At 43.8% G+C, this 16,406-nt stretch overlaps 1 protein-coding gene across 1 annotated transcript in view; it reads right to left on the reverse strand.

Annotated features, from left to right (window-relative positions):
* Positions 1-16,406, reverse strand: part of CLSTN2 (calsyntenin 2) — an 824,440-nt gene that overhangs the window by 192,732 nt on the left and 615,302 nt on the right. Inside the window, exon 3 of the mRNA XM_075937529.2 lies at positions 172-367. Coding sequence (XP_075793644.2) covers positions 172-367 — 196 coding nt within the window. The remainder of the gene's footprint in view (positions 1-171; positions 368-16,406) is intronic.

Raw genomic sequence — 16,406 nt, forward strand, 5'->3', positions numbered from 1 at the left:
AAACAAACAAACAAAGACACCAACAGTGTACAATCAATTCCAGAGATAAAGCATATGGTTTCCATTTGTTTCCTGCAGACTACAACATTAAAAGAAGCTCTTCCACCTGAACTGCATTTTAGAGTAAATACATGCCACAGCCAATGCATTTTCCCCCTTATTGTCACTCACTTGTGAGATTTCTTCCAGTTTGTTCCACTAGGTCCCGCTCCGCAGTCGTATGCCTGGATGATGAATGTGTACTCCTTTTGTAGTTCACAGTCAATTGGACTTTTTGCTCGGAGACGACCTTCTCCAGATGTCTTGTTTAGCACAACAGCTTCAAAAGGCATTTCCTGTCCATGGATTTTAAAAGCACAGATTTCACCTGTAAAGAATAAAACACAAGAAAAATTATAGTTGGGTAGAAGTGATTCATACAGATTTGAATGACACCTGATATACTGGCAACTGCTTATATTTCACAACTTGTGACAGATGAGTGACGTGGGCTATTCTCTGAAGACCAACACAAACTACTGCCTGAAATAAGTAGTAGAAATTATGTAAAGGAGTGAGAGGTAGATGGACAAATAGAAGGAAAAATGGAGAAAGTCCTTATACTAGGTCTCATTTTCTTTATATTGTTATTCTTTCTTCTGACACCAGCATTGGCTCTGCGTCAGGTGGTAGCATGTCAATTTCACCAAATTGCTTTGATTGGGGAAACAAACAGGGAAAATAAAAACCAAAGATTTTGTTTTTAAGTTTTCTCTAATTTTATTTTAAAACGTGAAAGCTGCGTCTAGATTGGCAAGTTTTTGCGCAAAAGCAGAAAACCTTGTCAGCTGTCTACTCTGGCTGCTTGAATTTGTGCAAGAACACTGACAATCTAATGTAAGATTGTCAGTGTTCTTCCACAAATACTATGATGCTCCCGCTCAGGGATAAGCCCGTTTGCGCAAATGCTTTTGCGCAAGAGGGCCAGTGTAGACAGGTAAACACTGTTTCACACAAAAAAGCCCCGATGGCGAAAATGGCGATCAGGGCTTTCTTGCGCAAAACCACGTTTAGATTGGCATGGACGCTTTTCCGCAAAAAGTGCTTTTGCGGAAAAACGGCCGTGCCAATCTAGACACTCTTTTCCGCAAATGCTTTTAACAGAAAAACTTTTCCATTAAAAGCATTTGCAGAAAATCATGCCAGTCTTGACGCAGCCAAAATGTTTAAAAAAATTTAAAATTGACCTGAAATTTTTTATTTCAGGTAAAACAAAATGTGTTGCTTGAGCCAAAGTGATTTTTTAAAATGGGCAGTAAACTAGAAAATTTGCACTGCTCTAGTCCTGGCAAATTTTCAGTGGAATGTATTCTGTTGACACATCTATGCCAGGTCCAGAACAGAAGCAGTCATCTCTTTCAGAAATCTTAGCACTCACCCCCACACCTTATTCCCAGGAAGCTACTCTGTCCCGAGTATTATATCCCAATATAGTGAATAAGAAGGGAACCAACTCTCTGCTATTCGCTACACCTCCTCGCAAAGGAATACCATATAACAAAACTAAAAAAAACAGAAAAGACTACAAATGTGCTTTGTTGCTAACAAAAGCCAGCAAGAATATATGTAAGAGCACTATCTGGTGATTTTTCCTATACATTTTAAAACACATTTTAAATTAATGGCATGAATGCTATGTAACCATTCTTCAGCCATTTCATGGGTGGTCTATAGCTTCAACCTCTGTCTTGATAAACACACACAGCTTTAAAAATCACTTCTACAGGCAGGAAATAAAATGTGGAGGCTAGTGAGGAGCACACACTATTTTATGTGAACTTCTCTGCAAGACCAGTACCAGTAATTTAGCATAGGTGTATCTGTAACTATGCCATAGCAGAAAATAGATACAAATAAATGTTTAGTTGGAGTCATTTGGCCTACATTTAGCATGAAAGGGATACCACTCCTATGACATTAGGCTGCATAGCTCTCTGGTCCTGGGCTGAACAGAGGATTTCACCATCTCACACTCTGCCTGTTAAAAACCTAGACACTAGAGGCTTTATGCAAGTGGATTTAATCAGAGTCCAGTCCCAAAAGGGGCTATGTTATCTGCATTTCACTCTCTTACTGGGGGAATTGTGGGTTCAATGCCCAGAATCAGGCCCACTGCTGGGTAGGAATTGCAATGGTATAAACAAAGAGATGAAAAGAATAAGATGCCTAGGATGGTGCATGTTTGCTGAGTGCTGATCATGCCTGTTATTCACTGTCAACATATATGCTAGACATCAACTGGATGCCATGTTCTGCTCTAAGCACAGTATTCTCCTTATTTCCTTGAAACAACAACAAAATCTGTAATTATACAATGGAGTTTGATTTGAATGTAATTCCTTTTCTTATACATTTCAGTAATATCATTACATAACAACTGAAACTTCAATAAAGAAATATTATTCACTGCATTCTGTAACAATGGCTTTCCTACAGTTCCTAGTAATAAAGTTTCACCATAAATGTACAGTCCATCAATACAAATCATAACTTTTGGTGTTTGCTGTTATTACTTTATTGATCTAGTTTGATTATGAACAATACAATATTTTTAATCATCCAATTCTGGCATTTTAAATAAAATAAAATAGTTTATTGCAGTAAAGAAGAAGTGTAGCTGAATCTTAGTCTAAAAGTTAGTTTCAAGCATACCTCTTGCATAAACTTCCCCCTCTATATTGAAGGATGTGAAGCAAAACTCGTGTAGAAATAATGCACATTCTCATTCCTGAGCATATATTTTAGAATTCTACCAAAGAACACATAGCCTCCTGTCCTATGAAGACTATTTATTGTGAGTTTTCTATCCCATACGTCAAAGATAAGAGAGTTATACAGACAGTATGAAAGTAGAAGGATGTGCAAGCATAAAACAGAGAAAATGTATACATTTCTGGATTTGGCTAAGGCAACTCAATTACACACAAAACATAGCTTTGGCTCTTGGATAAGGATCCTTTTCACAAGGAACTAATTGTACAGGACTCTTTACAAAAAAATAGTATATAGATGAAAATAAAATAAGAGAGCGCATGCACTGCCAGGACACAAAAACATACACATACACCAGGGCTAACCTGAGTGGTGCTGTGGCTGTGATCACGTGCATCAGGGTGCAATACAACTTGCCCTAATTTGGCTTAGCTGCCCCTTCACCATGATGGAAAGGGTGGGTAGACCAAACCTGAGCAGCACTTCAACCACATGTACCAGAACATATCATAGAATCATAGAGCTGGAAGAGACCTCAGGTGGTCATCAAGTCCAGCCCCCTGCCCAAGGCAGGACCAATCCCAATTAAATCAACCCAGCCAGAGCTTTCTCAAGCTGAGACTTAAAAACCTCTAGGGATAGGGATTCCACCACCTTCCTAGATAACCCATTCCAGTGCTTCACCACCCTCCTAGTGAAATAGTTTTTCCTAATATCCAACCTAGACCTCCTCCACTGTAACTTGAGACCATTGCTCCCTGTTCTGCCACCCATCACTACTGTGAACAGCCTTTCTCCATCCTCTTTGGAATCTCCCTTCAGGAAGTTGAAGGCTGCTATCAAATCCCCCCTCACTCTTCTTTTCTGCAGACTAAAGAAACCCAAATCCCTCAGCCTCTCCTCATAGGTCATGTGCTCCAGCCCCCTAATCATTTTGGTTGCCCTCCGCTGGACCCTCTCCAATGCATCCACATCCTTTCTATAGCGGGGGGCCCAGAACTGGACACAATACTCCAGATGTGGCCTCACCAGAGCCGAATAAAGGGGAATAATCACTTCTCTGGATATGTTGGCAATGCTCCTCCTAATGGACTTCAATATGCCATTAGCCTTCTTGGCTACAAGGGCATACTGTTGGCATCTCATCCACTGCAGTCCCCAGGATCTTTGCTGCAGAACTGCTACTTAGCCATTCAGTCACCATCCTGTAACAATGCTTGGGATTCTTCCATCCCAAGTGCAGGACTCTGCACTTATCCTTGCTGAACCTCATCAGATTTCTTTTGGCTCAATCCTCTAATCTGTCCCGGTCATTCTGGACCCTATCCCTGCCCTCCAGCGCATCTACCTCTCCCCCTAGCTTAGGCTATGTCTAGACTGCAGGCTTCTTTCGAAAGAGGCTCTTTTGAAAGATCGCGTCTAGACTGCAGGCGGGTCTTTCGAAAGAGAAATCCGCTTTTTCGAAAGAGAGCACCCAGCGAGTCTGGATGCTCTCTTTCGAAGATGGCCTCTTTACATTGAAGAACGCCTTCTTTCGAAAGAGGAGCTTTCGAAAGAAGGCGTTCTTCCTCGTGAAATGAGGTTTACCGCCATCGAAAGAAAAGCCGCGTTCTTTCGAAATAATTTCGAAAGAACGCGGCTTGAGTCTGGACGCAGGGGAAGTTTTTTCGGGAAAAGGCTACTTTTCCCGAAAAAACCCCTGAGTCTGGACATGGCCTTAGTGTCATCTGCAAACTTGCTGAGGGTGCAATCCATCCCCTCATCTAGGTCTTTAATAAAGATGTTGAACAAAAGTGGTCCAAGAACCGATCTTCGGGGCACTCCACTAGAAACCGACCGCCATCCTGACATCAAGCCATTGATCACTACCCGTTGGGCCTGACAGTCTAGTCAGCTTTCTATCCATCTTAAAGTCCATTTATCCAATCCATACTCCCTTAATTTGCTGACAAGAATATTGTGGGAAACCATATCAAAAGCTTTGGTAAAGTCAAGGTATATCACATCCACTGACTTTCCCATATCCACAGAGCCAGTTACCTCTTCATAGAAGCAAATCAGATTGGTGAGGCATACCTTGCCCTTGGTGAATCCATGTTGACTATTCCTGATCACTTCCCCCTCTTCCAAATGCTTCAAAATGGATTCCTTAAGGATCCCCTCCATGATTTTTCCAGGGACTGAGGTAAGGCTGACTGGTCTGTCATTCCCTGGATTGTCCTTCTTCCCTTTTTTAACATTTGCCTTTTCCCAATCATCCGGGATCTCTCCCGATTGCCACAAATTTTCAAAGATAATGGCCAAAGGCTCCGCAATTACATTTGCCAACTCCCTTAGTACGCTCAAATGCATTAAATCCAGGCCCATGGATATGTGTATGTTTAGCTTTTCTAAATAGTTCCTAACTTGTTCTTTCCCCACCAAGGGCTGTCTACCTCTTTCCCATACTATGTTGCCTAGTGCATTTGTCTGGGAGCTGACCTTGTCCATGAAGACAGAGGCAAAGAAATCATTGAGTACTTTAGCTTTTCCCACATCATCTGTCACTAGGTTATTTCCCTCATCGAGTAAGGGTCCCACACCCTCTCTGATCACCCTCTTATTGCTAACATGCCTGTAGAAACTTTTCTTGTTACCCTTCACATCTCTTGCCAGCTGCAATTCCAATTGCGCTTTCGCCTTCCTGATAACTCCCCGGCATTCTCGAGCAATATATTTATACTCCTCCCTAGTCATCTGTCCAAGTTTCCACTTCTTGTAAGCTTCCTTTTTGTGTTTAAGCTCACCAAGGATGTCCCCAGTAAACCAATCTGGTCGCCTAACATATTTGCTTCTCTTGCTGAGCATTGGGATGGTTTCTTCCTGTGCCTTTAATAAGCGTTCTTTAAAATACTGTCAGCTCTCTTGTACTCCTTTCCCATTCATTTAGGAATCTCAGGGAATCCGGCCATCAGTTCTCAGAGGGTACGTCTACACTACAGCGCTAATTCGAACTAACTTAGCTAATTCGAATTAACGCGTCTAGAACTAAAAACTAGTTCGAATTAGCGTTTTGCTAATTCGAACTAGCATGTCCACATTAAGTGGACCCTGAACCAGGCTTAAGGATGGACGGAAGCAGTGCTGGCAGGGCATCAGAGGAGGACTTAGAGCATGGAGATGCTGTCTCAGGCTAGCCAAGGGCTGCGCTTAAAGGGTCCCAACCCCCACCCCGGACAGACAGTTCTCAGGGGTGCCCCGCTTGCAAAGTAGTCCTGGCTTGGAGTGCCCGGACTACCCACACTGGGCACATCACACCACTCGGCCATCAGCCTGGCTGCACTTGCCGCAGGCTGCCATCTGGGGAGAAGGGACAATTGGGGGGCTGCAGGAGAGCTTCCACCCCCAGAAGCCCGCAGAGCCAGCCCAGTCCTCCCCATCGGGGGCTCATACCCCATTCCTCCCTCACCTCCTTCCACTTACCCTTCCCTAGCCCCTTTTCTTGATGTACAAAATAAAGGACAATTGTGTTCAAAAATGGAATCTGTCTTTATTGAACAAAACTGGGGGAGACTGGGAAAAGGAGGTGGGAGAGGGGAAGAGAGAGGGTGGGAGAGGGGAGGGCAACTACAATGATCAGGGGTTGGGAACAGGTCCCATATGAAGAGAGGCTAAAGAGACTGGGACTTTTCAGCTTAGAAAAGAGGAGACGGAGGGGGGACAGGATAGAGGTCTCTAAAAGCAGGAGTTGGGTGGAGAGGGTGCATACAGAAAAGTTCTTCATTCGTTCCCATAAAGAAGGACTAGAGGACACCAAAGGAAAGGAATGGGTAGCAGGCTTCAAACTAGTAACAGAAAGTTGTTCTTCACAAAGCAAAGAGTCAACATGTGGAACTCCTTGCTGCAGGAGGCTGTGAAGGCTAGAACTAGAACAGAGTTTAAAGGGACGTGAGATCAAGTCATGGAGGTTGGGTCCATGGAGTGCTATTAGCCAGGGGGTAGGAGTGGTGTCCCTGCCCAACGTTTGTGGAAGGCTGGAGAGGGATGGCATGAGACAAATGGCTTGGTCACTGTCTTCGGTCCATCCCCTCCAGGGTCCCTAGGGTTGGCCGCTGTCAGCAGACAGGCTATTGGGCTAGATGGACCTTTGGTCTGTCCCAGGACGGCCATTGTAAGCTCAGGGCTCAGGGTTGGGGGTCTCAGTGGACCCCCTTGATTTTCATGCACACCTGCTCCTGGGTGGCCAGGCTGGCAGCTCTCCTGCCCTAGCTGGCCACTTTCCCGTGCCTAGTGCGGAGATCGTGGACGAGGTCCATGATGTCCGCACTAGCATAGGCGGGTGCCCGCCTCTTGCAGTCCCGGGCAAGCTCCCGGGAGCCGCCAGCCTGGTCCCGGGAAGAGGGGGAGGGCTGGGGGGCATCAGGTGGGTGGCTCGATCCGTGCCAGGTGCAGGGTCTGCTGGCTGGGTGCTGGCAGGCTTGCACCTGGCACGGGCACCGTAGCCAGCCTTGCCCCTTTAAAGGGTCCGGGGCCGGAAGGGGGGCAGGCGAGTTTCCCTGGTGTTGGCCAGAGTGGCCACCAGGGAAAGCTGGGGAGGGCTAGCCTCCCACTAGTTCGAATTAAGGGTCTACACAGCCCTTAATTCGAGCTAATAAGTTCGAACTAGGCTTAATCCTCGTGGAATGAGGATTACCTAGTTCGAACTAAGCGCTCCGTTAGTTCGAATTAAGTTTGAACTAACGGAGCGCTAGTGTAGCGCCTATGAAAGTTAGTTCGAACTAACGGATGTTAGTTCGAACTAACTTTGTAGTGTAGACATACCCTGAGGGAGTCAAAATCTGCTCTTCTGCAGTCTAGGGTGTATATTTTGCTACTCTCCTTTCTCCTTTTGGTCAGGATCCTGAAATATACCATCTCATGATCATTGCTTCCGAGGTTGTTACCCACCTCTACTTCCCCTACTAGTTCCTCCCTGTTTGTGAGCATCAGGTCAAGCTGTGCATGGCCCCTGGTCAGTTCCTTCAGCACTTGTACAAAGAAATTATCCCCAACATTCTCCAAAAACTTCCTGAATTGTCTGAGTAGTGCTGTATTGGTCTCCCAACAGATGTCAGGGTGAGTAAAGTTTCCCATGAGAACCAGGGCCTGCGATCTGGAAGCTTTACTCAGTTGTCCAAAGAAAGCTTTGTCTACCTCATCCACCTGATCCAGCGATCTATAGCAGACACCAACCACAACATCACCCCTGTTGCTTCCACCTCTAAATTTAACCCATAGACTCAACAGTCTTTTCTTCCTCTAAGTACTGGAGCTCCGAGCGATCATACAGCTCTCTTACATACAATGCAAATCCTCTTACTTTTCTCCCCTGCCTGTTCTTCCTGAACAGTTTATACCCTTCCATGACAGTGCTCCAGTCATGCGAGTTATCCCACCAAGTCTCTCTTATTCCAATCAAATCATAGTTCTTTGCTTGGGCAAGGGCTTCTAATTCTTCCTGTGTGTTTCCCAGGCTTCTCGCATTGATGTATAAACACCTTAGATAACCAGTTGATCGCCCCGCCTTCTCCATGTGAATCGGGGGTCCTCCTTTGTTTCTCGTTCCTCCTTGTGATTCTTCCTGGTGTCCGACTTCCTCACTTACCTCAGGGCTTTGGTCACCATCCCCCAGTGAACCTAGTTTAAAGCCCTCCTCACTAGGTTTACAAGCCTGTCTGTGAACATGCTCTTTCCTCTCGTTTAGGTGGATCCCATCTCTTCCTAACAATGCTTGTCCCCAGAACAGAGTCCCATGGTCTAAGAAACCAAAGCCCTCTCTCTAACACCACCTGCACAACCACGCATTTACATCCACAATTCGACTATTCCTACCTGGACCTTTTCCTTCACCCGGAAAGATGGACGAGAACACCACTTGCACTTCAAATTCTTTGATCCTTCTTCCCAGTGCTACATAATCTGCTGTGACCCGGTCAAGGTCATTCTTGGCTGTATCATGAGTTCCTACATGGAGAAGCAGGAAGGGGTAGCGATCCAAAGCTTTTATCACTTTCGGGAGACTCTCGGTCACATCCTGAATGTGAGCTCCCGGTAAGCAGCACACTTCTTGAGATTGCAGGTCTGGACAACAGATGGATGACTCAGTCCCTCTTAGGAGGGAGTCCCTAGCCATCACCACCTGACTTCTTTTGGGGGTGGTGGTCGTGGAACCCCTATCCCTAAGACTACACATCCCATGCCTTCCGGTAGATGGTGTTCCCTTCTGATTTCTTCCCTGAGAGGTTTACCGAGTGTCCAGAGATGGGTTAATTTGCCCCATTTGTTGATTATCCTGTTTCCCTTTCATTTCCTCATTGCATTCTACAAGCAATTCTCTACAAGGGAGAGGTTGAATTTGGCACTTGGGTTTGCCTTTCCGTGATCCATGGAAAGGTTGGAAAGCAAGGAATAAATCTTTGTGCACAAATTCACATAGGGCATCCAACTGGCACATGCTAGTGTAGGTTTAAGAAGAGCTGCTAATGGGAACAGACATTACTTTTTCTCCCATGCTAGCAATTTGAAGTTCTCCCTCCCCATCCTTTCCTGAAATGGACTTTAGTAAGTAAAGATATGCTTTAAATTCTGTCAGACAACTGGTTTCACAACTCTGGCACCATTTAGGCTTATCCTCACCCATAGGTTTAAGATGAAACTGATCACAAGGGGTATGTCTAGACTACATGGCTCTGTCACCAGAGCCATAAACCTCATAGGATGAGGTTTACCGGGGTGGTCAACAAATGCGTTTGATGTCGACCACAGAGCGCCCAGACTAGCGCAGTGAGCTGACAAACAGCTGATCGGCTCAGCGTGGCAGCCATTTTAATTTAAATCAAGTGGCGATTATTTAAATCTCCGCTTCATTTGGGTAAGTCTAGTAAACTAATCTACATTGCTCTGGCGATAGAGCCATGTAGTCTAGAGTCTAGACATACCCAAGAAAAGGGGCTAAGGATATGATTCCCCCACTCTGCCCCTCTAAGAAATATTAGCCAAGGCAATGAACTTTAGTTTGGATAGGGACTTGTTACCATTCCTTAGAACATCCTGCAATATGATCTGAAGGGACCAGGTCGAAGTGCTGGTTTCTGCAGTCTTTAAAGAGGATGAAGGTGGCCACAGCAAAAAAATGATATTTGGGCATTTTTCCTATTTAGAATAATTTCTTTTTCATGCTGCATTTGCGTTCCAAAGCTTGTGCATTGTTAGATAGGTGGAAGTTTCTTGCCATAGAAGTTGGTTGCAATGACTTCCTTTCCCATAATATGGGCATGAGAACAGGTATCCCATGGATGCTGTGTGGAGGGAATGGTAGTGGAAATAGAGCATGGAGAAGGGTCTTACTATTATACTGATGAACAGAGATCACCGTGGGAAAAAACAACCATTCTTCCAGAGCACTGATATGGCTTGAGAATTCTCTCTTGGGTATCCTCTTGGGTTTATGAGTACTTGCTTCAGCATTAGCTATTGGCTCCATGATTACATCTCAGTCTGCATGAATGTAATTCAATAACAGTTGCGACCTTTGCCATCAATCTATTTATGAGTGTTTTGCTCTCTCTTCACATCACCCAGGTTTGCTTCAGCAATATACACTTTCTAATGTTGAGACCTACATTAGTTAAAGTGTGAACTTTGCTAGAGATCTGTTGATAACCAGTGTAGGGAAATCAATCATATTTCCTTTTGTGGCAAGGATGGGCAAAAGGGCTTCCGCGAGCTGAATCAGCCTGCCAAGCGGATTGATTTGCCTTGTGGAGGCCCTGCTGTTCCCCCGCCCCCAGGCTAGTTAGGGCCTGGGGGAGGAGGGAGGAAGTGCACAAAGTTTCCTCCACCCTGACAGGAGTGCATGCTGCTTAGAAGAGTCAGGTGCTCCTGGCAGGGCAGATTGGCGTGGGGGCAGAAGGGAGAGTGTGCAAAGTCTCCTCCCACTGCCAGAGGCATGAGCACCTAAGGGGAACTTCAAAGTAGGAATAAGAGCCTCCGGAAAAGGGCGCTTTTTCCGGAGGATCGGGGCCAGTCTAGATGCTCTTTTCCGGCTTTTTTAAAAGCCGGAAAAAAGCGGCGGACATTTTTATTTAAATGCCGCGGGGGACATTTAAATCCCCCGCGGATTTCCCTACGACGACTGGTGAAATTTACATGCCCCTTCCGGAAAAGGGGCCAGTGTAGACGTAGCCTACCAGTATAAAAGGGAAATGAATCAGAATTAGGTTCTGTACCCCTTTGTAGCCGGTTGCCCACACTGTATGTATGTAGATATTTTACGCATGTGAGAGCACACCCATATACACACACACACACACAAGAAGTATGTAAGCAGACAACACAGAATTGTGATTAACTCAGTACCCGCTTTCTCAATAATTCAGCATGGAGCCACTGTAAATAGATTATGCTGGTTTTAAAAGTTTTTAAAATTGAAGCCTTCCAGTGTAATAACTGCAGGGAAGTATGAAAACTTAGATTCTGCAAACAACTCCCGCAGTGCAGAGTTCTGTGTTTTAGGGAGTTTCCTACTGGAAAGGCTTATTGATGTGTGTCTCTGTTGTGCAGTTACTGTCACTTAAACAATTACAACAAGCCTATAAAAAAGTAATAATTTGTATTACTGAGGTGAAAGGTGTTGGATAATATTAAGACCTGAAGAAAATGCTGTTGGTAGCAGCAATACTTTTACTGTGTATGCCTTTCTAGCCCGGTGAACTTAACGTTATTGAAGTTTGGCAAACTGCTGCAACTTAAAAAGCTATACTGAAAGCATAAAGGAAAAAACTGATAGCTTAATAAAAGATAGTAATTATGTTGGCTATGTTTAATTTTATGAACAAGAGATCAGCTAACGTGCTCAAAACAACCTCCATGCCTTCCTTCTGTATTCACAAAGGGTATGTCTACACTTGCTCCCTATCTCGAGATAGAGATGCAAATGTAGTGTACCAAAATTGCTAATGAAGCTCAGGATTTAAATATCCCATGCCTAATTAGCAGAATCGTGTCTGGCCGCCATTTTGAAATTGCATTATTGTGAATTAAAAAGCACCGTGTAGCAGCATTATTTCGAGAGACAATTCTTCTCTCGAAATTACTGTTAAACTTCATTGTATGAGAAATAATACTTATTTCGAGAGAAGAGTTTTCTCTTGAAATAACACTACTATACAGGGTTTTTTATTTTGCAATAATGCAATGTCAAAATGGTGGCTGGACATGATTATGTCAATTAGGCGCGGGATATGTAAATCCCAAGCTTCATTAGTAATTCCGTACTCTATATTTGCATCCCTATCTCGAGATAGGGAGCAAGTATAGACATACCCTTACTTTTGAAACGGTGAAGAATGGAGACAGTCATGCACCCGCAATATCACAGAGAAGTAGCCCTTTCTGTTGATGTATGCCAATGCAAGATGGTCTAGTCCTAGTGCCAAAAGTGGGATCTGTGTGCCATCTCTCAACCACAGCAGTTAGGGAATCCTGTTGCCACAAAGACATCCACTATTTTCCACAAACTGTCCAGAGTCACAATCCTTTGTAACAGGAGACAATTAATGGCCCTGCACACTTGCATCACTATAACCCCCCCGAGTGGATTTTCCAACTGATCAGTAGCTGTCATCAGTAGCATGACTGCAAGTAACTGTCATTTGCTTTTCCACCATTAAAGCAGCTCTCATTTTGGAGTCCTTGTGCCACACGGTGGAGGTGAGCTCTGCACACACGTCAAGGAAAGTGGCCTTGTGCATATGAAAGTTCTGCAGCTACTGCTCACTCCATACTTGCATCACACTTTGATCCCAGGACTCCATGCTTGTTTACTGGGCCCAATAAGAATAGACCATGGTGTGCAACTCCCCCAGGAATGCTAACATCCATGTCATGGCACACACAGGGCAGGCAGCACAGATTTCTGTTCAGAATCACAGCTCACTAAATACCACAGATTCTGCTGCATTAAAGCTCATGATAAGACTGGTGAGCAGTGCCAGATCTATGCTTTTATAGACAGATGACTTATTGGTTAATCCTAACGACTACATGCACACATACACTCCTATTGCTGCCTCTGTATCAGAGCAGCAAGGGGGAAGGAGAAGGCAGGAATCAGTGCCCATGAGAAGCTGACTTTTAAGCCAGCTCCCCATGTGTGCTTCTTCCTGTAGAGCCACCAGCTTCCTCCTCCTGCTAGCTCCCACTGTGGCAGCAGCACAGGGTGGGAGTAGGCAGGAGCTGGTGTTCGGGGGAGCCTGTTTAAAAGCCAGCTCCCCGCAAGCACTGGATCCTGTGGAGCCACCTTCCTCCACCTCCATGCTGCTGCCTCTGATAAAGAGGCAGCAGTGTGGAGGGTGAGGAGGACAGGTGGGAGCAGATACATGCTCTGATAAAGAGGCAGCAACGTGGAGGATGAGGAGGACAGGTGGGAGCAGATACATGCTCTGATAAAGAGGCAGCAGCGTGGTGGGGGGTGTTCTGATCATTGACATAAGTTGACGTAATTCTATAGTGTAAACATGGCCTTATTTACATGCTGGAAGTTGTATGACAGCAGACCAGGAGTGATGGCAAAAAAATGTAAAAGGCACCCCAGATTGCAGAACTGAAGGGATACATCAGTGCAAAGTTAATCTGGGTAATGGCACAACAAGATCCTGCGTGTAGAAATAGAAAAATATAGCAGCAATTAATTCTTAGTTACTTCAACTTTCTACTAGTTTATTATCGATAAACATTAAGTAGCCTTAATTGTTTCTTAACCAACAACCTTTCCCCGATCCTCAGATCTTCAAGATTCAGCACAATAAACAAGAAGGCTATGTCTACACTGGCCCCATCTTCGGAAGAGGCATGCTAATTTCTAACTTTGGAATAGGGAAATCTGCGGGGGATTTAAATGTCCCCCGTGGGATTTAAATAAACATGGCCACCGCTTTAAATAAACATGGCAGCCTGAAGTAGGAATAAGAGATCCTCCGGAAAAGGGCTTTATTCCGGAGGATCGCGCCAGTCTGGATGCTCTTTTCCAGCTTTTCCCCAAGCCGGAAAAAAAGCGGCGGCCATGTTTATTTAAATCCCGCGGGGGATATTTAAATCCCCCGCGGATTTCCCTATTCCAAAGTTAGAAATTAGCATGCCTCTTCCAAAGAAGGGGCCAGTGTAGACACAGCCGAAGAGTGTAAATTTTGAGAACAATGCCAAGGAGTTTGAGAGTGCAATCAATAAAAAGAGTGCCAGAACAACCTATAGGTGCTGAAAATGTATTCCTAAACACATTAAGCTTGCTTGTCTATTGAATTCTCAGTGGTAGTGGTAACAGAGCATCTGAGCATTGTAGCAACACAGAGACAGATGAGCACAAGTTGTGCCACTAAAGCAGAGATGAGGCACATTGGTGAGGTGGCAAGTGGAGACCATGGACTAATAACCTCTGCTCTCACTGTTACAGCATTTCTAGCTTTTGCGATTTTATCATTTAATCTCAAGATATTTGTGGCCTGCCTTAAACCGCAACCTCTTAAGAACATGATTATGTGTAAATCTAAGCTTTCATTTCAGAAGTGGAGTTTCTACCCCTAGTGGTTGCACTTTTGCATTCTCTGATTTGAACTGTGTAACCTTAACATTACATTAATAGAATGGCTATAGCTTGCATTGTGAATATATAAAGGACATTCACACAATGTCTTAATTAAGTTATGATGTTTAAGGAAGATGAAAAAGTTTCTGAAAGCTTCAGAGATATAATGAAAGACTCCAAAAATATTGAAAACTGTATAGTTAAAATGTGCAGACAGTAACATTAACAAGAAACTCCTATCCTCCTTGGACTAACTCAGACATAATTATTCTGGTTCCAATTGCATTTCTTTCTGATCCATTTTATAATGAGTGTCAGTAAAAGTCATAATTGGATGTACAAATCCTTTTGGCTTTTGCACACAGCCTGTCTTCACCATATGCCTATTGTTTAGTCTAAGCACGTATTGCAGCCTCTATACTCACAATCAATGATTACATATTTTTATTTACATATCAGGAGTCTGTAGTAAATGAAACATCAGTTCATTTCAACCAGACATCTTCTAGCAAACACTGGAACCCAGATGCTGCAAATGCCGTAATTCCATGTCTGTCTGAAAGATGGATCATGCAACCATTTCTCCTCTAGATTAGCGAGTTCCGCATTGATGAAAATAGGCAATAATTTGCTCTACAAGGCACTGACCCATTTTAGAGTGTATATCCTTTGAAAAGGGTGAAACTATTATAATAGAGACCTAGAGGACTTTATGTGTAAGATTAAAAGGGGTATTACAATGGCTGTGGTAATTTGTAGTCGCTTTAAGTATTGCTGAGCTGTTAAAGGACAAATGCTAATAAAATATATAAATGTAGCTTATCATATTAAGAAGCTAATGATGTATAATGTGACTGGAATTTCAAATTGAATGAAGATCAAGGATTATGGACATAGTGCTTTCTGAATCGTTACTCCATGATAGTCAATTAAACTCAAGGAAAACTACAAAGCAGCAGGCTTGCACCAGCAGATCTGTTCTACTCAGATTTCTTGTGAGATGTACAAATCACTCCTGTAGGGCACAGAAACAAATAAGAAAACTAACAGTAACATATCATGTTTGGAATAGAAAACTAGCAGCTGTTTATCTTTTGAGGACTCATCAGACTGACAGAAAAAATTACTTTTTAATTAAACCACTTTCTCTGGGGCCCAGTTCCAAGATAGATAAATTTCCTAGAGCAAGAAGCTTGTGACACTGGGCTTTTACTTACATTATTCTTCCGAGTATTTTTACATGAATTATATTAAGGTAAAATTTGCTTATTCAGTGAGGCAGACATGGCAGGTAACCACGTTTTGTTTTCCACTTAAGAGCTCAGAGGAGCCATATGACTTCAATACCACAATTCCATGGATGCCATTCTGGACCAGATTTGGACCTGATATAAACTGGTGACTGCTTCATTTCAGTCAATGGAGGGGCACCTGCTTGCAGCAAGACTATATGGCCTTCTATTTGTGAGATGTCACTATGGCCCAGGAATGGACTTGTAAACCTTTGGAAAGGTTTTTTAGGCATCTGCTTGGGCACAGCAATGGAGGGTAGAGGAGCCAATTCCAAGATCAGGGATTATTGTTTTCCTTTATTTTATTAGAGAGTTCTCTCCAGAACCAGTGAGGTCTCTCTTTTATTAAACCATGATTTAAATTAAAATCAATCAATTTCATTCCAAATGTGCTGAGTATTGGAAGGCTCAATCCCTCAAGATGCTGAGCGCTCTGGCTCCAATCCAGCAAAGCACTTTTGTCTGAGTTTCACTTTCAACATGTGAATACTCTCATTGTCCTCAACAGCTCTTCTTTCACCTGAGCATAACTACTCACTGGCTTCAAGGTAAGCAAGTATCTGAATGCTCTGCTGGTTCAGGGTAAAAGTGAAGAATATGAAAGTGAAGACTATACATACCTATTGCTGTTTATAAGATTCAGACTTGTTTTACATTTTCTTGACCAAGAAAGGATAACTGGGCAGCATACTGCCTATACCCTTGTAACAGCTACCTTCTTCCACAGAGCTCTCTTGCGTGGCAAGTGTTACAGTACATAGGGT

The sequence above is a fragment of the Pelodiscus sinensis genome, chromosome 10 (genome assembly GCF_052426305.1).
Source record: "Pelodiscus sinensis isolate ZL-2025 chromosome 10, ASM5242630v1, whole genome shotgun sequence".
NCBI classification, from domain to species: Eukaryota; Metazoa; Chordata; order Testudines; family Trionychidae; genus Pelodiscus; species Pelodiscus sinensis.